This window comes from Lycorma delicatula, chromosome 9 (assembly GCF_047948215.1).
Source record: "Lycorma delicatula isolate Av1 chromosome 9, ASM4794821v1, whole genome shotgun sequence".
NCBI classification, from domain to species: Eukaryota; Metazoa; Arthropoda; class Insecta; order Hemiptera; family Fulgoridae; genus Lycorma; species Lycorma delicatula.
Window position 1 is genome coordinate 19047850 of NC_134463.1, and position 25362 is coordinate 19073211.

Sequence of the window (25362 nt, forward strand, 5' to 3'; positions counted from 1 at the left end):
TGGAATGAAAACACACGACAGCAATAATGAAAATATTAAAGTCAAAACTGTTAACCATTGAAGTGCTAATCATAATATAGGAATGTTAACCATACCTATTTAACCATTAGACCAACCCGGTGGGTTAGTCAATAATACTCTAGACCACAGATTCTCAAACTTTTAAGCTCAACCCACCAAAAAAAAAAAAAAAAAATATTGTAAATATTTTGCGACTCCCCCAACTACAACTCAATGGAACCTAGTTAAAACTATTTATCTGCGTTGATAGTGATGGGTATGAACATGCATGTATGAAGTGTACAAACTTGAGCGATTTACAAGTTCCAACTTGATGTGTATGTGCTCCTTGTAATTTGGTCTGCTTGCATAATATTCGCTGTAAGAGTATCATGATCGAACATGCAGATGATATATTTGAACACGCCATGCTCTCAGCAGTATAAAAGAGGCATAAGGGATAGCAGAATGTCATTTTAGATTCGATTGTGTAGCGTGTATCTGGTGCATGCTACACAATCTATTTAAGTTTACTTATTATTTAAGTTTTTAAAAGCGTAATTTCATTGAAAATAATAACTGAGTTTTTGGTTTTTTAGTATGCGGTTAAACAGTGTAACTCTTTCTTTTAATTAAATTCTTATGCAAAATGGATAAATTTGTGGAAGACTGAAGAGAGCCATCTACATCCACTGAATCGATTGGTAAAAAGACAATTGTACAATGACAGTTATTTAAATTATGGTTTTACCTCTGGATGGAAAGCCACTGTGGGTTGTTTGCTTTCAAGTCCTCTCTGATGAAAACATGAAGCCATCAAAATTAATTTGACATTTAGAAACTAAACATCCAAATCATTAAAGCAAACCCTTGGAATTCTTTGAAAGAACATTGCATACTTCAAGAAATTAACAAGCTTCTATTTGAAAATCAAGCCATACTGATAAAAGTACATTGAAGCATATTATCTTGTAGCATTAAGAGTAGGAGATAAGATGTCCAAACCTCATACTGTCTGCTGCAATTGATATGTTCAATGTTTTAATAGGCGTGGAAGAATAAAAAAGTTGAAAAAAATTCCGCTTTCTAACAACACAGTATCAAGGTGAATCAATGACATGGCTGCCGATGTTCATGATCGAATAATTCATCAAGTAAGTTCAAATGAACCTTTTAGTATTCAATTTGATGAATCAACAGATGTGGAAAACATTTCTTAATTTTTATGTTTTGTGAGAAATAAATGCGATAGGACAGATCAATCAAAGAAAATATATTTTTTTGCAAATCAATACCTGGTCACGCAATAGGACAATATTTTTTTGGTGTTTTCTACAAGGCTACTAAAAACTATAACACAGATTGGACAAAATGTATTATAATAAGCAGTGATGGTGTAAAGGGTATAACAAATAAGAACGGTGGGTTTCTGAAAAATTGAAAGACCATTTTATACCAAGGATGGAATGGACACACTAATTCCTTTACAGACCACAAAAAGCGCAAGGAAAAATCTCAAATAAATTCTTTGTAAAGCTGTAATAATGGTTAATTTTATTAAAAGTCGACCATTATAAAATAGGCTGTTTGCTAAACTATGCTATGAAATGAGCAAAAAGAAAAAATCTCTTATTTTTGTATAAAAATCAGATGATTATTGTGAGGGAAAGTGTTAACCCTATTATTGGAATTGCGAGATGAATTAATAATACATTTTTTCCACAATAAAAAACATCATTCTCAATGTTTTTAAAGAGTAATGAGTATACGTTGCTGTTGGCTTACTTAGCTGATGTATTTTCTCATTTAAATGACTGAATGAGAATTTATAAGAACATGATAAAAACATTTTATTAATGACAGACAAGGTTCATGCTTTCATTAGAAAGCTTGATATATCTGGATTAATTGCCTTCAAAGAAAAAACTGTGATTTGTTTCAACTCACTTCTGATTATATTGAGAAAAATTTGGATGAAGACACTGTAATTTACCACAGTTTGGATAACATGATGCATTTGTGTGAGCTAAAAATTCAGTTGGCTGAGTATTTCCCAGAAGATAAAAATGATTTCTTGAAGAGATGGGTACTGAATCCATTTAAAGAAAATGTTGTTGTAACTGCTAAGTTACCAAGATTCATGACCAGCTCATCGAAATATCACCCGATAAAACTACAAATTCAAAATAAATTGTTACAACTACGATACACTGAAAGTTTAGAAACATTCTGGCTTGCTCATCAAAATGAATAAGGAAACTTAGTCTCAGAAGCAATGAAAATATCAATCCTTTTTTCTACATCTTACTTCTGTCAAAAGGATTTTGTATCTATGGTTGCGCTAAAAACTAAACACAGAAATCATCTTTTATCACTTGAAAACATATTGCTTTTGTACGCTTCTAACATAGATCAATATATGAAGAAAATTTTAAATGAAAACAAATGCAATCATCTCATTAATTTATTTTCTTTATATGTGTACTTATAAATGTAAGAAAATGTTTATAATGATTTTAAATGATTTTTTCTCATAAAATGATTTCACTATTGTTTTCATGTAAAATTGTAGGCTAATTTCGCAATCCCCTTTCATATTAACGTGATCCCCAGGTTAAGAAACGCTGCTCTAGAGTATATCCAAGATTAAATCTACATTGATTCCAAGATGATAAAGAATAAATAATAAAAATATGAATCTGTTGGATGGCAAAGACAGGTGTACAATCATTCAAATGAAATATCAAAAACTAATGAAAACTGCCAGTAAATCCTAACATAACCAGTGGTAGATTGATTTAGTTACTATGTACATTCATTTTTTTGTAATAACCAAAGTAGAAAAATCATATCTAAAGCAGTGAAGAAAAATCTAGAAACAGGACAGGATTTAATATCAGGCAAAGAAATTTTTGTAACAAGAATAAGGAGTTTGGTAAAAAAAAAGTTTAAACGCATAATTTTAAAGGGGAGAAATAAATAACTTTAGTAATAAATAATATCATGATATAATAATTGCGTACTAAATTATTACTGTTGTTATTAATGAATAGCCCTTACATAATTGCAAAATCAGTGTTTCATTTAAAAATATTAACTTGAAATTTATAATTAGAAAATCAATATCCATTCTATTCTTTAAGTATATTAACAAATAACATAAATTGTTGTATAGTAACAGATCAAGAATATTTCAATTGTCAAGATATACAAATGTATGGAAAAGTAACAGGGTGATCATTTTCCTCAATGACCCTACTACTTATATATTTTGTGCACAAAAATAAAGAACATATTACAATGACTTGGCATGGAATTACAGTAAATGAAATGAAAATTTCATTATAAAACTGTCAGGATGGTTTCTATTTTTATTATGATTAAATTAATAAACAGAAATTTTGTAAACCAATGATGACCAATTTTTTATTTTAATTTTGTTATTTAAATATTTATTAAATTAATAAAATTAAAGAAAGGGATTTATGAAGAAATCGCTAACAAGAACTACTTGTTTTATAATTGTGCATATAATAAAACAAACGATATGAACTGATATAAAGTACAAAAACTCAAATCAACATCCCACTTTTTGAGTTCCAAAACATTTTTTTTTTCAAAATAGATAAAATCACTAACCATCATCAAATTTAACTATTATATAAAAGTAAATGTAAAACTCACTGTTCTAGCACCAAAAAATTTTAATACAACTGATAATAATGTTAGAACTAAAAACTATTATCTTTGAACTCAGAATTTTTGGAATTTATTTTAATCACATCCAATTAAAATAGTTTGATTATCTGATTTGTATTTAAAAACATTTAAATAAATGTTTACATACAAATATATATATATATATATATATATATATAGACACACACATACACACATATATGCTTACCTAAGGCTTACAGATACAAATAATTTAAAGGGTCATAAAAATTTAATTTTTCTAACAGAGAAACGATTCATACAGAAAAGAAATAAAAATAAAAGATTTGGATTCAACTCAAAATCAATGTTGAACCTTTCCTACAAATTATCTCAACACAATATCAATGTAAATTCTATTGAGAATTTACAAACTGAACCAATAAAATGGAATAATAATGCTCAATATAGCTCAAATCTTGGTCTTAGTCTCACCTATTCATTGACGAAGTGTACTGAATTATAAGGTAAACAGAGCAATATTAACATTTCAATTCTTTATTATTAGTTAACATATAATATAATCACTAAATGGCTAACAATGAATACTTCTAAAGTATTTTTTTTTTAAATAGTCTTAAGATTTTACAGGCATTGATTTGTTGTAAACAGTATAAGTAATTCTAAAAATAACACCAATTACAATTACTTTTTCATTATTTATTTTTAAATATTGCATAAAATCATGATCATAGAATTACAATAATGTAGAATAGTTTCATTTTTAAAGTATATACCCTCTAACAGTATATTTTTATAGTAATAAATTGAATAAATGTATAATTTATTAATATGTTCAATCTACCGCAACATTTTTATCATTTATATTTTATTATTCATTTAAATATCTACCCCAATAAAAAGTTACATTTTAAATGGCGCCAACCTACTATTTACTGTATAAGGATTATAAAGAATTATAAAAATAAATTACCAAATCAAACTCATTCTAAAAAGCACTAAGCAACTCCCTTCTTTATTTTATAATTTTTATTTAATTAAATATTAATGAATTTTTATTTAAAGGTATCAAAAATTAAAATTTAATTTAATTTTAAATTGAGGTAACGTAATGAAAAATTAAACAGGCCTGTAAAATTATACTTAATATTAAAATACTGATAACAAGCCTAATGAAGTAATAATGATTACTGAATTAAAATATATATATATATATATATAAATATAAAAATAAAATAAAATTTGCCTAAGAAAAATTTAATCTGTAGTTAGTTCTACAACAATATTACTAATTTACTGGTGACTAAATTACATAGTATATTATTTATTAAAAAATGTTTTTTATTCTTAAAGGAAAACAACTGATGGAAAATTATATTTTTTTGAATAAAACAAATTCAACAAATTTAAATTAAAACTAAATAAAAACATTGCCCATAATATATATTTTCTATCTTAATTAATTCCCTAAAGTCAGTTATATATAAGTTTATTATAAAAAAAAAGAAAGAAATGAAATGTTTATACAATACATTATGAATGTATAATGTAATGTGTAATATTTATACACAATTCACAAAATGTGAATTAATCAAAGCTTTAAAAGAATCTACAAAAAAATTTATAATATAAAATTATAAATTTATCAGATTAAATTATAATGGCAACATAATTGTCTGAATGAATTTATATGTGAAACCTTTCTCAAAGCTTCTTGTAAGCACAGTGGAACCCGGTACTTCCAGATGAAAGACCGAAATGCTACCATCTGGGGCTCTATCCCAGAGATCAACAAATGAAAACGTGATTTATATACAAACATTAGGGGTATCTCTCAATAAAACTCATTTTCAATAGAATTTTTTTTAATAACACTAGTCAACACAAAATTTGTATCTAACATGTTACACAACTTTTCTCATTGTAATTTGGGTATTGATTTCAAATAGTGCTGTTGAAATTGTGGTTTTACATAAATAGTAAGTTTGTAAAATTTTTTATAACTCATTTTGATCAACTACAGGTTATAATTAAGAATAGTTTCTGTGTTTTTACTTTTAAACAATATCCTTATTAAAGAAAAAAAAGACATATACACTGAATGATGAGAAGTAGGCGGGTGCCTCATGTTATTTGCATATCATGCTCAGTAATCCTAACTGAATGGTTTAAGAGAAAATGATGAGTCATGCCATTTGCTGTAACAATGGATTGGCATGAACCTAAGAACCAATTCACAGACTGCTACTTTTGTTTTTTTTTTTTTTGTCTTCAGTCATTTGACTGGTTTGATGCAGCTTTCCAAGATTCCCTATCTAGTGCTAGTCGTTTCATTTCAGTATACCTTCTACATCCTACATCCCTAACAATTTGTTTTACATATTCCAAACGTGGCCTGCCTACACAATTTTTCCCTTCTACCTGTCCTTCCAATATTAAAGCGACTATTCCAGGATGCCTTAGTATGTGGCCTATAAGTCTGTCTCTTCTTTTAACTATATTTTTCCAAATACTTCTTTCTTCATCTATTTGCCGCAATACCTCTTCATTTGTCACTTTATCCACCCATCTGATATTTAACATTCTCCTATAGCACCACATTTCAAAAGCTTCTAACCTTTTCTTCTCAGATACTCTGATTGTCCAAGTTTCACTTCCATATAAAGCAACACTCCAAACATGCTACTTTTGTATGATATTTGGATTTTCATTCAAAAACAGAAAGATCATAAAATATGTCGATGTATCCTCAGCTCTAAAGCCGTTACTACACAGAGAGAAGTTACCTGTACCTGTACTACCATCTAATCCGACATTGTTAGAAGAGTAATCTGAAAATGAAGCAGATGATGTAGAAAATGTTTAAGAATTTCTTTCCATATCTGATTAGAAATCTCCTCATTTAATTCGACAACATGAATTTAATGATTTAGTCTGCGATTTAAAGTTATCAAAGCAGCAAGCCAAACTTCTGGGTCTAGACAGCAACAGTGGAATCTTTTAGCGAAAAAACAAAAGTAACTATGTTTAGAACACAAAATAAAAATTCATTACGCATTTGTACTGATGCTACGGCCTGATAAAAGAGCTTGGAATTCAGCATATTCCTGAAGAATGGCATCTTTTTATTTTAGTTAGCATAAAACCATTTTTATTGCATAATGGTAACAAACAGCCATCCATTCCATTAGCTCATGCGGTTGACATGAAAGAGATGTATAAAAATATGGCATCAATATTAAAAGCAATAAAATACAATGAGCATATGTGGTTTACAGTGATCTGAAAGTTAATGCATTACCTCTTTGTTTAGAAGGTGGATGTATGAAATCTATCTTTGGGATAGTCGTGATACAAAAAGTCATTACCAAGTAAAGAACTGACCATTGCAGCTTTACTTTTTGGCCAGTGAAAAAAATGTACAGCATTTATCATTAATTGAAAGTGGTAAAATCATACTGCAGCCATTTCACATAAAACTCGAACTCATTAAAACGTTTTGTAAAGACAATAGACAAAGATGGACCAGGATTTAATAATTTACAAATAAATTTTACTAAAAAGACTGATTGTAAGCTCAAAGAGGGTACGTACATTTATTGGTCCGCAAATCATGAAACTGCTTCAGGACTCAACTTTTGATGATAAACTTAATGAATGTGAACTAGCTGCTTGGAATTCCTTCAAAGATGTTGTTGGTGGATTTTTAAAATACAGAAATGATGAAAACTATTTTATTTTTTGGTTAATAAGCTGTTAGAAAAACTACAAACATTTAGGATGTAAGATGTCATTAAAAAAATTCATTTTCTACACTCCCACCTAGACTTTTTTCCTGAAAATTTGGACTCTTGTCAGTGATCAGCAAGGAGAGCGTTTCCATCAGGATATTGGATCCATCAGGAGGGTCATTGGTACAAGGAAGATGGGATCCTGGAATGATGGGTGACTATTGTTGGTTTTTGTTTAAAGGAATTGATCAAAAAAGTTTGATCAAATCGTATCAGCAAAAACGTTTGTCAACATATTTAAAAAATTAAGGTAAAACAATTCTAATGATTTAAACTTTTAAAACTGTTATTTTAAAGACATTTCCAATGATTAGACTTTCAGAAATTGTTATTTTTAAATTTTATTAATGTATTTTAATTTATCTGTTTGAATAAATAAAAATTTATTTGATTTAAACAAATTTTAAAAAATACAAATAAATATTTTTTTTTAAATATTGATTTCACAGTGATAATACAGGTTCTGGCAGGTATCTTAAATATCTAAATCATATGTATCTAAAAAAACATAACATATTTCATAAATTCTGATAACAGTCTTGAATTCAAGATTAACTAAAAATCACCTCTGTGATTGCAGATAGACGAAAAAAAATTTTTTGTTGACTATTTTAATTAGTATCCTTTTTTCAAACAATGTAAATTATTAAAATATTCATTAAAAAAATGCATTTCTGTATAACAGACAAGGAGTGATAAATAAACTAAACATACAGATAAGTTGATAAACTGCACTGTAAAGAAATAATGAAGGTGATAAAAGCACCATAATGAATAAACAAAGCAGACCCTTCACATTAAATTTAGCTCTCACAGCAACGAGAGCAGAACAATGTTCCTTTAAAAGTAAATGCATCTCTGTAGGCTACTCTAAAAGCAATACATAAATGTTACATTGAAAATGATAAATCAAAGAAATCTTTTTCTATGCACATGTACACATGTACACATACACACACACACACACATACACAAAATGAAAGTAACAAAATTAATAATTGAAAAAATGATCTTTTATGCCCATTACATAAATAAATGATGAATTATTAGATTTTTATTTTTATTTAAATGAGATCTTTCAAACTGTAGAGATATTATTTTTATTTATTTCCAATTTTTCAAGAGAAAGAACTTTAAAGAAAAACTTATTTACTCTATTTATAGTAATTAATCTACAAACAGAATTGCCGCTTGGAAATATTTCTATAAATACAAGGTATCAACAGCATTGTTGAGTTAATTATAAGGAAGTCTGTGTGTATTACAAATATGAAGTTATTACATCTACACCATCAATTTGTTTTCAAGGTATCAGATTACAAACCCTATGAAGTTTAAGTTTTATTTATTAACAGCAGCATGGTTAGAAAATGGTAAATTTTATTATGTAATGCTGTAGATATAACTCTTGAAATTGTATACTGTCTTGTAAAATGTTTACATATACAATTAAAAAATGTTTGTTCTATAATTTTTTTGCACGTTTATTCAGTTTTCACCTACCCTATAAATTGTGGCTTGTAAATGATTCAAAAGCTACCTAGGCTTTGAGTAATATATATATATTTCTTAACACAGTCAAGTGGTACAATGCAGCAATGGTAAAATTCATTGAAAAGAAAAAAGTATCTAAGACCCAAAAAAAATTGTATGATTCCAGACTACTCATATCAGTTATTGGTTAATTACCTATCAGCACCTTTACGAAAGGATAGTGCAACAAAAGTCATTATTTAAAAAAATGATTTTAAGTCATGGACAAGAATCAAGAACATAAACTCAAAAGCTGTTTTAGGGAGGAAGCCTTCCCGGCATAAGTTCAGCACATTCTGAAGGAACTATATCTCTTTCTGTAAAAGATTCAGCCGGTATAAACACAAAAAAACTTGAATTACAAGAATTAGCTTTTTATATCAATTTCCAGCAATTAGCAATAAAAAAATTAAAAAAATCTGTTTTTCTACAAACTAATTAAGTGCAATCAAACTATTTCCACCTAAATGGTTTCATAAACAAACAAACTGCAGAATTTAGCACATTAGAGTCCAAAAGTTATACACCAAACAACAATGGCACCTCTTTATAAAAGCACACTTGGGGCCATAATCACATCAAATAAACAAATTGGATCCTTTATTGAAGACTATGAAGGTGTTGCATTAAGGATAACCAAAGTGCAACAGATAATCTGATTGAACATATTTTCACAGACAGTTAGGGCATTTTAGCAGATGGGACAATTACCAATACTTCAAAAGTAACTATAGAGCTTTTTCCTGTAATATCAATGGCAGATAAATTTCAGGTAGATTCAAAATTAACTGGTTACCAAGCTAATTAAATTTGACAGTTCCGATATTTTTCCATTTGGTTAATTTAAGAAATTAATACAAACCTTGAATAATACAGGAACTGCAGAATTATATTTAAAAAGAAATTAGTATCGAAGTTAGAAAGAAGAAAAAAATCTGAAGTTGCAATGAAACACATCTGGAGCTGAAAAAATGCATTAGATGGATATTTTATTCCACAATTAGTTCTAAGACCAATTTTCCAAGACCAAAAATAAATACTAGTAAAAAAACAATATTTTTTTAACAGTGTTCAACTTTTAAATAAAGTGATTTTTGTACCACTATGTATAATGTGTTTAAAAAAAAGATTTTCTTTAAAAACAAAAACAATATTATTCTATTGGTAAAGTAATATTAACTAAAATCCAGTTTTTTTTTTAAATTGAAATTTTTTGCATTTCCATCAACATGCCATAAATACAGTAGTATATACTCAAATAATTTCCATTTATGCCTCATAACAGTAGTTTAGTTTGCAATTAATTTATACATTTAATATCTTAAGTATTTACTTTATCATTTAATTACTTACAATTAAAATAATTATTATGGACATATTAATTGCATTAATTTATAATTGATTATGGATTCTGTGATGTTGCTCAGATCAAATTTTTACCATGGTTTCCCTTGGGTCCACCCAGGCAGATGCTGGAACAGCTACTCTCTTTATCCATGTGATAGCTTACCAACCAATTCCTGACATGATCTACATAATGTATTAGTATGTATCAATCAGAATAGAAGGTTTATTTATTTATCTGTGATATTTCGTAAAAAATAATTCTGAATATAATACTTCACACTCTACTATTTATTAAATTAATATAAAAAATGTTAAATGAAAGTTTTAAATAAATATTACTTACACATAATACTAACAACTGACCTTTTTAAAGTGATTTAGGTAAATAGGTTAACATGTTTTTTAATCATTCATATTCTTGTACCAAATAAATCATATTTTCCAGCTGCTGCACACTTATTCCAAATTTAATAATAATCATATAAAATAGAAAGAAGGTAAAATTGAACACAAAATTAATAATCTCTTATAAAAATTTGGAATGCTATCCTAACAAATCAATTGATGATAATGAAAACAAAAACAGAGAGACGTTAAGGTAAACGTTTCTGGCAATCGAACCAATAAACCGGTCTAAATAAAAAAAGGCAATATAGTAATTAAACGAGTAAACAAACAATTATTTACAGTTAAATAATATTTTTAAAAGGTATGTACCTTCTTTTAGTGCCAGAATGACGAATTTCATCGACCAAGAACCCTTCACTGTTGTTAACCTAAACAATTCTCGTAAATCACATGAATCAAATAATCACAAAAAAGGAACAGTTCCTGGAAATCAATACAGGTAACAGTGCACAATGTTTGTAAAACTTTTACTAAAGGTACAACATTTTAAATAAACAATAAAAATCAATGACCATACAACAAGGCGAATAGTGATCGGCATTTCTAAATTATAAGTGTTAGTGTTAATTAACTTTACTTACTCTTTATTTATGGTATAATTTTAAGGCCAATATTAATACGCACTCTCTGAACTTTGAGGATAGTAGAATACATTTTTTTAAATAATATCTTTCAATGTATATTAACTTCATTAAAAAAATAAGAGTGAACGGGGTAGACTTCTTTACTACACACCAAAAATCAGTTGTTTTGAGTTACGGACGCGATGCTAGCGCTAACGGCGTTACAAAAAAAGTAAATGTTGAATGACAGCGGGAGAATGTGTAGAGCGTAAGGCTATGAATTATTTTAATAAAGTTAATAACAGAAGTTCTAGAGAAAACTGGACAAAATCGTGACAGATTCCAAATCTGCAGTTAGTCCACTGACTTTACGCCATGTATGTCCTGTAATATCTTTTACATTAAAATTGATTTTTAGGTTTTAATTCATAATTCATTGCCCATTTTACAACTTTACATAATGCTAAAACCATATTTAAAAACATCTGTAAGATGTTTAAGACTATTATATAATAGTCGTAAACATTACGGACATGACGTTACAGTCTTATTGACGTACAAATTAGTTTTACTTCTTGACGACCGACTATTATGATGAACGTATCAATTTTTAATTTAAATATAATTATACTTTTGAATTAAAATCTTATAAGAAATCCCTGATGGTGGAGTAACGGCTCCGAAAGTTCTTGGAAATGTATTTTTAAAATTGTTGTTAAGTGGAACTTTATACAATTATCATTATTACGATATTTTTTTATATGAACACTAGCAGAGCCGGCAATACTTCGCTATTGCTAGATTTGAGTATATATATATATATATATATATATATATATGTAAATTGAAAGTTTAGTAAAATATTAACAAAATTAACATTACAGACTTCACAAAACTTAACCTTTTCCTTTTTCCCCTTTCCCCATTTTCACTTTTACCATATTTCCTTTCCCCATCCCCTTTCCTTTATTTCCCTTCCTCCTTCCTCTTTTCCCTTTTATCCTTTACCCTTTCTTATTTTTCCACTTTTTTATTTTTTCCATTTTCCCCTTCTTCCCTTGTACCTTTTTTGATTTTCCCTCTTTCCCTTTTCCGATTTTTCCCTTTCTCCCTTTTCCCCGAGCGCAAATTGGCCCAGTAGTTTTTCAGTTTACAGCGGTCACACATATTGGAAACATTGTAATAGAATCATAAAACATTTAGTGTAGCTTGTATTGCTTCTATGTCCACAACAGATAGCACTGTTTTTCAAAAAAAGCATCTTTTTACCTGTCACAGGTGTGACATCTTACATATATATATAGTAGGTATATAAAAACATACGCATATTCGAATGCAACGTTGTGTCAAAATTTCAAAGCAATCAATGAAGAACTTTTGGAGATTTAAAATTTTGAACAAATGAACATTTACATTTTTATTTATATAGATAATTATAATAATAATAATCTGAACAATAATAATAATGTTAGTTATAACTAACCCACATTATACCCAGTTATTAAATATTATTATTTTTTTTTTTGTCTTCAGTCATTTGACTGGTTTGATGCAGCTCTCCAAGATTCCCTATCTAGTGCTAGTCGTTTCATTTCAGTATACCCTCTACATCGTACATCCCCAACAATTTGTTTTACATACTCCAAACATGGCCTGCCTACACAATTTTTCCCTTCTACCTGTCCTTCCAATATTAAAGCGACTATTCCATGATGCCTTAGTATGTGGCCTATAAGTCTGTCTCTTCTTTTAACTATATTTTTCCAAATGCTTCTTTCTTCATCTATTTGCCGCAATACCTATTCATTTATCACTTTATCTACCCATCTGATTTTTAACATTCTCCTATAGCACCACATTTCAAAAGCTTCTAATCTTTTCTTCTCAGATACTCCGATCGTCCAAGTTTCACTTCCATATAAAGCGACACTCCAAACATACACTTTCAAAAATCTTTTCCTGACATTTAAATTAATTTTTGATGTAAACAAATTATTTTTCTTACTGAAGGCTCGTTTAGCTTGTGCTATTCGGCATTTTATATGCCGAATTTTATATCCTGCTTCGTCCATCTTTAGTAATTTTACTTCCCAAATAACAAAATTCTTCTACCTCCATAATCTTTTCTCCTCCTATTTTCACATTCAGTGGTCCATCTTTGTTATTTCTACTACATTTCATTACTTTTGTTTTGTTCTTGTTTATTTTCATGCGATAGTTCTTGCGTAGGATTTCATCTATGCCGTTCATTGTTTCTTCTAAATCCTTTTTACTCTCGGCTAGAATTACTATATCATCAGCAAATCATAGCATCATTATCTTTTCACCTTGTACTGTTACTCCGAATCTAAATTGTTCTTTAACATCATTAACTGCTAGTTCCATGTAAAGATTAAAAAGTAACGGAGATAGGGAACATCCTTGTCGGACTCCCTTTCTTATTAGGGCTTCTTTCTTATGTTCTTCAATTGTTATTGTTGCTGTTTGGTTCCTGTACATGTTAGCAATTGTTCTTCTATCTCTGTATTTGAACCCTAATTTTTTTAAAATGCTGAACATTTTATTCCAGTCTACGTTATCGAAAGCCTTTTCTAGGTCAATAAACGCCAAGTATGTTGGTTTGTTTTTCTTTAATCTTCCTTCTACTATTAATCTGAGGCCTAAAATTGCTTCCCTTGTCCCTATACTTTTCCTGAAACCAAATTGGTCTTCTCCTAACACTTCTTCCACTCTCCTCTCAATTCTTCTGTATAAAATTCTAGTTAAGATTTTTGATGCATGACTAGTTAAACTAATTGTTCTGTATTCTTCACATTTATCTGCCCCTGCTTTCTTTGGTATTAAATATTATTATTAATAATTATTAAATATGTATTTCATGCCAATAGAATATAGGATTTTTTAATCTTTTTAAATTTAATTATCAGAATATGGATATAAAAATATATATCAACAGCATGAAAAGATACTAAAGTGCTAGATCATTTAAAGACAGTAAAGGAAGGAATTTAAAAATACAAACTTTTGCAATGACAAACCAAACTAATTTTGTTATAAAATATTTTTAATAACTTATTTCAAAACATTTTCAATCTTCTTACGGACTGTTCCGTTTCAGTAATAAAAAAAAAATATATATATATTTTTTTTATGAAAAGAATGTTGAAAGAAAAAATATAAACAATTCTGACTTGAGAAAAAATAGACTTATATTGTTCTTGGAAATTCTTTTAACTTTAAAAAATTACATAACCTGAACTTATAAAAAAATAGTTTTAAAGATTTATACGTACATGTATAAAAAATGGATCCCATTATTGTATATCAGACTGGTGTTATTGCTAAGCTGTGGTTGGACTTCCTTTACCACTTTAGGATCTTGTGGTTGTGTCATTGCTGAGGTGAAACAAATTTCCTTATATAGTGGTTGAGGCTGAATTTGCTAACTTCCTTTCACTTGTTAGGTGTGGCACAATTTGTGACTTCAAAAAACCCCAGGAAACTGAAGGATTAAGGAAAAATAAAAAATGAAACTATTGTAATTTAAATAAAAAATTACATTTAATAAATAGGAGTAAGGTAAAAATAAATATACCAATCATACAGAAAAATCCCCTTTTTGGATGATGTAACACATTGATGTGGGCCAAGATAAAGTACATTAACATTAATATTGATATAATAATAAAGTACAATAATAATAATAACAGTAATAATACAGTAAAGTATAAAATTGGACTTATCAATGATTTAAAAACTAGATTATAGGATCTTACAGCTGATGCTTGTGGTAATGATCTAAACAAAGATATGAAAATAAAAATGCATGTTAATAATATAAAATCATTTTTCTTATCATACTGTAAATGTGAAAAAAGTTAAAATTCAGTGTTTGATTTGATTCAAATCATATTTGAATGATAATAATTGGTGTACTGTATTTATTCAGATACTGAAGTTTGAAAATTTTAATAAAAATTAAATAAAATCTCAGTTATAATTAATAGTATTTTGTATTTTGATAACTGTTAGTTATATTGTAATAATTGTCATTTCCTCTTGAATTTTTTATGTCCTGTTGCCCTCCCTATTTTCAGTAATTTTTCATGTTTTGATGTTAAAAAAAAGAAAAATATAAGAAAGTAATAAGTGCAAAATATTGTTGCCAATTAAAACTGAATCAATAGTTTGTGTTAAATAAAGACTTTTTAAGTTATGTAAATTTTTAAGTTTATTTGGAATACCAGATTATCGCTCCAAGAACTGTTTACATAAAATGTAATTTAACATCTAAAACTATTTTGGGCAATTTTGACTGTTAAATAATCATCATCAGTAAAACCTATAGTAAAAAGTATATATAGTAAAAAATAGGTGAAGAGATATTAAATTTAAAAAAATAATTCATTTAATTTTAGAACTATACCAACAGGTTGTTGCTGTATAACAGCTGCTGATGGATAATAATGACTTTTTAGCATATGAAAAATGTTATGCCTGATTGAGACCTTGAACTCGAAACCTCCAGATGAAAAATAGGGAGAGATGTTACCATTCCTTCACTGATATTGGCAGAGTGGTACATATAATATAAAAAAATATTGATAAGTAGAAAAATTTTATTGGTAAATAGTAGTCTCTCTTTTTTTGTTTAGCCTCTGAAACCACAGCAAAGTATTACAGAGGATGATATGTATGAATGTAAATGAAGAATATTGAATATTGATATTTGAATATCAGGAATACCAGGTTGACTATACCTGAGATGTGTGGTTAATTGAAACCCAACCACCAAAGAACACCGGTATCCATGATCTAGTATTCAAATCTGTGTAAAAGTAACTGCCTTCACTAGGATAAGAACCTTAGAACTCTTGACTTCGAAATCAACTGATTTGCAGACGAGTACACCACTAGACCAACCCGGTGGGTTAATTGACAAATAATACTTATGAAATATTATAAAAAAGGAGCTTTCATTAGATTTAACAATAAGAATAAAAAATATAAATAACTGTCATTTTAGGCAATTCCAGTAAAAGGCATAACATTTTAAAACAACTAAACCATTCAAATCTCAATTCAGATTGTTCTAATAATTTCTGATGGTAATTGTTTAACAATTGAAATAGGTTTAATTAATTCAGCTATAATTAAACTAAGCCATAACACCTTTCAATTAAAAAGTCAGAATAGAATAATTCAATTTATTAGGCTAAATGTCAAATTTTGTTTTTGAAGTATCTTAATAATTATTTACAGAATGTAAGTGCAATTTTATATTTGGAAAAGAAATTAATTTCTGCACTATAACTTGTCATTGTTACAATATTCCTTAGGTGGTCAGGCCCAAAATTCCAATAAAACAAATAAGCTGCTATTATATTCTGTCTCCTTTGAAAGTACAATTCTGATATTCTAACTTACTACTTTTGGAAAATTTTTACTCTCTTTAGCTATAGCAATATATGCTACTGTAGCTATAATGGGAAAATATATGGATCAGTAAAAAAAAATATAATAAAATTGGTCTTTTTTATGTTTTGTGCTTAAGGAGACATTTAACAAAAACTTGTATAACAAAGAAAATAGATTTAAATAGACTAAATAATATGCAAAAAAAATTTATTCCAATGGTCCTTCATCCAAAATTTTTTTTTTTCAAACATTTATGTGTATGTAGGTTGGCCGATTTTCTTCAAACTTGATAGTACCTTCAGGGTGAAAGAATGCATTCAGTTTTTGAAAAAATTGGAAAAAAGGGTGGGGGTTTCAGCCAAAATGATTTTTCAAATCTTCACTGGGGCACTTTGGCATAGAATTTTTCAATTTTTCTTACAAAAGTTGAAGTTTTTTGTTTTATTAAATCACAAATTACCAGAAAATTTTATTTAATATTCACCTCTTACCCAAAAAAAATGACTTAATATATTTTCCTTTTTTAGCTATATCTTGCTTCACAAAATTACTTAATGGGAGTTATTTTTGCATCTATATTTTCTACATTAATAGGCTTTCAAACCACTATAAATTTTTTTCCATCTCCCTCCAATCCTCTGTAGTAACAAAAAATATTTTCTTGAATTAAAAAAATGTTATTTTATTTATATTTTTTTGTATTTATTTACTTAATTATGTATGATAAAATTAGAAATATATATTTTTACATAAAAATTGTGAAAAAAAGAATTTATAATTCTGGTTATTGTTTTTCAAGAAAAAGTAATTATTTTATCACAAAAATACAAATACAGCTTAAAATGATAGAACTGAAAAAAAAAATTCATTTTTGTAAATGAATTACATACATAACTTAATCAGTATAGCTGGGAATATTATGCCATTAATTTGCTGATTTTTTTTTTTATGATTATGAATGTAAAAATGTCCAGAATCTATACTGAGATTTATCTGAATCTATCCTTTTACCATCCTGTAGTGAGTTGCTGATAAAACTTTTAGAGACAAAGTAGTCATAAGATTTTGTGAATATAGTACACATATGGAATTTTATATTTTGTGCACAAGCTGTTGTAAGTAAATGTAAAGTTGCATTATGTAGCAATCATTTCACTACATGTGTATACATTTAATCAGAAAAGAGATTGTTACTTTGTAACAATGTATCTCTTTGTTTTGCACTCACCAGATTTGGTTCCTTATTACTTCTTACCAAACTTGAAGAAATGGCTGGATGAAGATTTACTTATCAAGAAAGTAATAAAAAGTCAATTAGCTTTTTTCAAGGTGCCCCTTTGTAACTGATCTTCATCTTCATTTAAAATCTATTTGTCTGATAAAACAAGATTACATACTTAACAATGTTACTACGGATAGGTCTAGTAAAAGTCTGTTTAGAATGGATTTAATTTTCATAAATTTAGTATGCAAAGTGAAACAGGCTGTCTACAATTTTACAAAGATTGTTTATTAAATTATTCTTATAAACAAGTACACCTAATTTGGAAACTCATCAGTTGATGATATAATTGCTTTTTTAGACTTTGTATAGTATACTGTCATGATTTAATTAAAATCGATGATAAACTCAGAATACATCTGTTTTTGGATTTTACAAATCCAACTTATAGCATTTCAGTATTGGATAAGGAATTTATCTATGAGACACCAGAAGATGAATATGTCTTATGTATAACATTGTTACTAATCATACTACACGATGCTGAAAATATATTAACCAAAAGCTCTAGGAATTGTCACTTCATGAGTTTTGGCTGATTTGTAGAAGCTGCCAAAACCACATCAAACAAGGTTTTCACCTGGTGTAAACAATTATATAACTTTTTTGAGAAATTTTAATCATTTTTTTATCCATAAAAATAGTAGAACATATTGATTTGCTGTTGATGTACCTCAGTGTTTTAAACCAAAACATAACAGTTTTTTAAACAATTTTCGACTAGACTGGAACTACCAGCTTTTATCAACGTAATTTTTTTGTTGATGAGACTGATCTATCACTTGTTGACTAACCTAAAAAAATGGCTTGGAAGGAATTGATTTTTGACCAATATGGTTATTGCCACCATAGATGGTTATTTTAAAGAGCTTGATAAATAGATGAACTGAACTGGCATAAGCGCTGTTGTGGAACACTGGGCTTACTGTACTGACGTCAATGGTGATCATGATGAAAAATAAAAAACAATGTATCCAGAAATATGTTGTTTTCTTATCCAAGCTCAGAACTTACCACCCTGCCCTTGTATTTTCATGGACCAATATTTATTGGTCCATTTTTTACATTTGTAACCATGGCCACATGTAATCATAATAGTGAAGTTTTAATCACTTTAGTAATAATATTTTGAATGAAAATCATGAAGAAGTTGAGGAAGGTAAATTCAGTGTCTGAGTTGGAGAGTTTAAGTAAAAGTGAAAGTTTTGAAGCTGAAAAAATTACATAACCTAACATTTTACTGAATGTGTAATTGCTAATATCTTTATATCTTTTATATGGGACATAATAATGTAAATAAATATAATTTTAAAACAGTGATGTAATTTTCTGAAGAATTATATTTAATTAATCTGTTCTTGACCATAAGTTTCAGATTACAGTTTCATAGATGAATTAGAAAATATTTAATCGCAGGAGGTTTGAAAATATGAAGGAAAGTCAGATAGCAATGGATTAAATTAGAAAATTGTTTCAGAGATGTATTTGTTGTTGATGGTAAATAACCCAAATATTTCTTTTGAGGTATTCCTTCCTTAACCCTTTTCCTTTTTTTCCTTTGATTCCTCCTTTTCCTGATAGATACCAAGGAATTTGTATCCAACATTGCACTTGCTTTGTTTATGGCACCAAACTGCTCTTTTCTAGATGGTGAAACAATTGTTTTCTTAACAGGACTGGATGATTGACTGTATGTAAGGTAGTCCAGGGACTTCCATCCATCCAGGCTTGCACAAAGTACTTAACTAGCAGCTAAGGTGCTTTTTCATTAAAGCTGTCTTTGTAAAAAAAAAATTGATCATTCATAAGCATCTATAAAAATATGATTATGTTAGGAACCAGATTGGATGTTTGTGAAAGAAGAGGAAAAATTTCATGAATACAGAGGTTTAGTATCAAAGAGGCAGTAGGGAGACAGTAGAATATTAATTTTACAAAAATATATATACAATGTATGTTTTTTATTATTACTTTTTTTTTTGTATAAAATAATTTATAGTAATCTTACAATTATTTATGGTTTTATATAATATTTAAAATATTTAAAAATTATTAATAAAATTGTATTGGTACTTAACAGAAATAATATTGCAGCACCATTGCTAAATACTGTATTTACATAAATATATGAAATGATAAATTATTAATAAATCCATATACTTATAATGCTTAAAACAATATTATATATTAAAACGCTTACTGTTAAATATAATACTGTACAAAATGTAAGTACAAAAAACCAGAAAATCACGTTAATTTTATTATTTTTCCAACAATAAAGATGCTTCGTATAGATGGCTAAAAACAAATTATTGTTTATTATTATACACAATGTAATACATATATCTTAATTAATTATTTCATATTATATAATACAATTGAGTATTTGAGTATGTATTTAAAAAAAACTCAAAATTCCTAATATTAAAATACATTTATACATACATACATAAACTCTCATCCTCCGACAAACATCTCACCCTCCAACAAACATACAATTTTTTTAAAGTACTACATAACTTTTTGATACAAAGAATTAATTAGAAAAAAATGTACTTTGCATAAAATTCATCACCTACATAAATATAAATATAAAGAAGTAGAGAGAAAAATCTATTTTAACCATTTTTATGTTTTACAATAATATTATTAGGCAATAATTTAATTAATTACATAATGTTTTACAATTGAATTTTATATTATTCATAAAAAATAGATACTGAGTATTTTCAGGGGTGTATTAACACATTGTATATATTTATATTTTTGAACTTTTCTAAGAGGTCAAAATTGTGTTACTATCATTGTTTTCATAACTGTTTTACAATTATTATTATCACAGCACAATCCTATGTAAATGACATATTTTAACGATTCTACAGGTAGCTCATATATAATGTTAAAAACCTGTCAATATAAAAACAAAAAAGATAATTCTTAAAATTACATACATATTTAACAAATATGATATCTATAGCTGTGTTTAAAAATTTATTTCATTTGCTGTTCAGTAGCTAACACTATAATCCCATAACATGGACTAAATACTTTTAAAAAATTTGTACTGATACAAACTGCACTAACAAATTCTAAAAGTCTTCAATGTGTTAATAATTTCAAATAAATTTGAAAGGTGTAAAAAAATAAATTAATAACAATCCCTTAAACAAAAATACTAGATATAAAGTGTTTTTTTTTGGTTTTTTTTTAATATAGAAATTTCCCAATAATTCTATTATTTTAGAAAATAAATTAACGAACATCTATTTTAACAATAGGTGACACACATCAATGACAGTTTCTTGATATTCATACATAATAAAACAAAGTATAAGCATCAATATAAACATTCATTTATTACAACATTATTTCATTTTTTTTTAAATAATAAAAAATACATAATAAAAATAAATAGATTATCCATTCTCACTGAAAAAGTGGGATATACAACTTAGTTCTATCACTTGTGATGTTATTGGTTTAATTTAACTTTGGGAAATTGTACAAGGGACATTCAATAATTAACGAGACAAACTGATGTAGAGAAAAAACAGTTCATTCAATGACAATGAAACTTTTTGAGGGTGAAGTTGGCAACCTTGGGAACACATTTAATCAGCTGTTTGATCACAATTAATCTAAACATAACTTCTTTTGTTGATTTCAAAATGTCAACTCTGCTTGAAACGGTAAAGTACACTAGAAAAGCAACGTTCATTGAAGACTTTTGCTATCAGAAAGTGTGAAACTGGCAGAAATTTACTTCAGAATTTTGAAACACTATGGTGAAAAGTGTTTAAATCACAGTAATGTGTATAAGTGGGTGGAGCAGTTTAATTCAAGCAGAACAAGTGTGACTGATCTCCATCGCTCTGGAAGACCAGTTGAAGCTTTTGACTACAATGCTGCAAAATCACGTAAATAATCTTATTTGTGAAGACAGGTGAGTCAAAATTTCCCAAATTGCTAGTTTGTGTAATATTAATGTTGGAACTGTGCATTCAATCATTCATGATGTGTTGAATTATCACAAAATTATCACAAGATGGGTTCTAAGACAGTTGACTCAAGCCTATAACAACATCCGGACTTGTATTTATTCTGAGCTATAGTGTTTTGAAGCAGAAGATAACCTTTCTAGATCGTATTTTGGCCCACTAAGACATTTTATGTGGCAAGAAGTTTGATGACAATGAAGCGATCAAAAAGATGGTACATGAATGGTTCAAACAGAAGGAACTTCTTTGTTACAGGAATCAAAAAGCTCAAAGAATGGAGGGACAAGTGTCTAAATGTTGCTGGAGACTATGTTGAAAAGTAGTATAAGTTTCATTGTCATTTAATAAATTGTTTTTTCTCTACATCAGTTTGTCTCGTTAATTATTGAACACCCCTCATATAATGCAATGAAAAAAAAAAAAAAAATATAAACCTTAACATCTATGACAAACCTGTACTAACTATATATGCTACAGTGGCATCACAATCTAAGCAAACTGAAATTTAGTTTACATCATTGTATTTCATGACTTATCCTCAGGAGCAAATTAATTTTAACATTACTTAACTCTTAGATGATTAGATGAACAGAAGCTAACCCTCCGTCCAGCAGTTTTTAAATCAAAATACACATTTCATATATCTCATTTTACAATCATTTGCAAAAACACTGTAATTTCATCACAAATATGCCCAAAACAACCTGACTGGATAATTCTATTAGAGTGATTTTGGTTATATAATTTTATAGATAGAACTGTTACCAATGATATAAACTGGGTATGCTTGCTTAAATCCAATAATTTACAAAAAAAAAAAAAAAAAAAAAAAAATCTAAATTCATCTAATCATAAAAATATGATAATTAACTTTGAGTGATTACAAAAAAAATTTAAAACATACAATCAGAGATGGTATATAGGTTTTCTTCTTTTAGTTAAAAAAAAATTCTATTACAGAGAGCCAAAATAATTCTTTTAATAAATTATAATACTGCATGTAATTTAATGATATTATGTTATCATTATTAATAACAATAGTAAAAATTTTTTGTAACTAAAAAGATACTAGCTTAACAATTAAGTAACTAAAATCTTAAGTTAATATTGATTAAGCATTAAAATAAATTTACAATATAATACATAATAATTACTTGCTGGAAAAAGCATTTCGTTGTACACATTTTACGATATTTGGTGAAAAAATGAGCAATTTTGTATTTTTAAGTTATAGTAAATAAAAAATATATGTATATAAACATAATTAGGAATATTAAAAAACAAAAAAACAAATAAAAAAGACAAATAAGTAGTAGTTTTGAAGTAATCTAGGAAATGGAACTGAAATTTTATCTAAATGAAAAAAACCTACTGCTCATGTAATTTTAAATATTTTAACTGATTATCAAATAGTTGTTAAAACATATCATGAAAAAAAAAACGGCCAAAAATCTCAAACATGATTTTTATAGAAATATTAATAAAATACATTGAGAATTTAAAGAAATTTCAGAAAATTCTTTTTGTAAAATGATATTTACTAATAATAAAAAAAAAAAACATTCAAATTAATAGAAATTATAGTGAGATTTACCTTTCATTTCAACTAATTGAGAATTGTCCATTTTCAGTTAACATTAAATATATGTTAAAAATAAATGAAAATAATATTCTATAAAAAAATGAATTGTAAAAAAAACTTGAGTTTTTTTATTTAACTTCAGCTATATAAACGGAACTATTCTGTATTTGTGCTTTCCATTTTAGTATATTATAAAAGTATCTATTTGAGTCAGTTTATTAAAAAAAAAAAAAAAAAATTGAAAAAGAACACATCATTTTATGGAAGAGCGCACCATGTTGAATTTTTTTTAAATGTTTATTTTTTTTCACCAATATGACATTTGTTGATAAGGTTATCAGTAGTTGTATGGCCCGTACTGTGAACCATGATAATAAGGCCCTGGATATGCAGCAGCAGGTGCAGGATAACCTGGGTATGCGTATTGTTGTTTTTGTGGGTACACTGTAAACAAGAATAAATATAGATAAGATAAAATTTTATATTGTAAGTATAAATAATATAAGAATTAAAAAATCACAAAGCATTAAAGTAAGACTGCACTTTTTAACAGATTTTCAGTTGTTAATAATATACCTCAGCAACATAGTAATGATTAAGAAAAGAAAATCTACTATTAAACAATAATTGTTTAAACTGAATTTATTAACATTTCAGTTTTACCTTTAAATCTACCATCCCTCTTTATTGCATACAGGATATTAGTGTGTCTAGTGTACTCTGTTATTAATTTTTAGTGGACAATGCATTTATTTTTCAAATTAAAAATAAAATTAATTCAAGGAGAATAAACATTCTAATAATTTAAACTGTAAAAGCTATATTTAATATTAATCCATTTAGAAATTTGGATAGAATGCTCTAGACTGATTCGATAAAAAAGGGTCTAAATTCAGTGTTTGTAAAAGAAGGTGCCATTATGAATACAGAAAATTCTCAGAAGCTAATAAATATGAGTTTGGTTAGTTATATACCTCTCCTGCAGTTTTCACCCAAAATTGTTTGAAAAATTTGTGAGGTTTTATAAAATTCGTACAATAGTGTGTGAAAAAATTCAACCTGGATTGTTCACTTTTTTTGGTCAAAATAGATTAACCAAAATACTAGATTAAACATTCTTTTTTTTAATAGATTTAAAAAGAAAACATTTCAGGATATAACTTGATGTAATTAAAAATATAACTGCTTAGGCAAGTGGAGATTTATCATAACAGTATAAATATTATTATTTTTAAACGATAAAAAACAAAATATGTAAATACGAATGCAATCTAATAAATTATTTTCAGTAAAAAAAAGAAATTGTAAAAAGCAATTATTTCATTTTTATCATTTTGTTTTATTATTAAATCTTAGTATAAAAACTGGTTTAAATCTTAACCAGGCTTAGCACTTTTCATACGCTAAAAAGATCCATTTCATACTTCCATCAACATCTTTGCCCTATGTGGTGAATTAATCATTAAAGACAAATGCATTTACAGATACAGAGCTTTCAAATTGTCAAAATCAATATAATTTTTTGGTAATAAAAACCTTCTGTCAACAAGCACCGTCAAAGGGAAAAAATTCTACCCTTAATTTAATTGTTAATTAAATTAATTATAACTCTTAATCTAAATCATAAATAATAACCTTAGAACATTGTTAAATGAAATAGTCATGAAAAAAAATTCAAGAACTTAAACATGATTTAATACTATAAAGAATGTCTGTCAAAGGAACAGTTAAACTTAAAATATTGATGCAAGGGAAGCATATG

The 25362-nt window shown here is 27.3% G+C and overlaps 2 protein-coding genes across 3 annotated transcripts in view; both read right to left on the bottom strand.

Moving 5' to 3' along the window:
• Window positions 1-11477, bottom strand: part of INPP5E (Inositol-3-phosphate synthase) — a 77054-nt gene extending 65577 nt beyond the window's left edge. The window contains exon 1 of the mRNA XM_075375001.1: window positions 11339-11477. The gene's annotated coding sequence lies outside the window, so the exon portion shown is untranslated. The remainder of the gene's footprint in view (window positions 1-11338) is intronic.
• An 11683-nt stretch (window positions 11478-23160) lies between these two features.
• The window catches only part of LOC142329931 (uncharacterized), a 255074-nt gene continuing 252872 nt past the window's right edge, over window positions 23161-25362 (bottom strand). Inside the window, exon 7 of one of the 2 annotated variants that reach the window (XM_075374894.1) lies at window positions 23161-24044. In XM_075374894.1, coding sequence (XP_075231009.1) covers window positions 23938-24044 — 107 coding nt within the window. In that variant the 3' untranslated portion in view covers window positions 23161-23937. The remainder of the gene's footprint in view (window positions 24045-25362) is intronic. The other variant, XM_075374893.1, reaches the window with a different exon arrangement.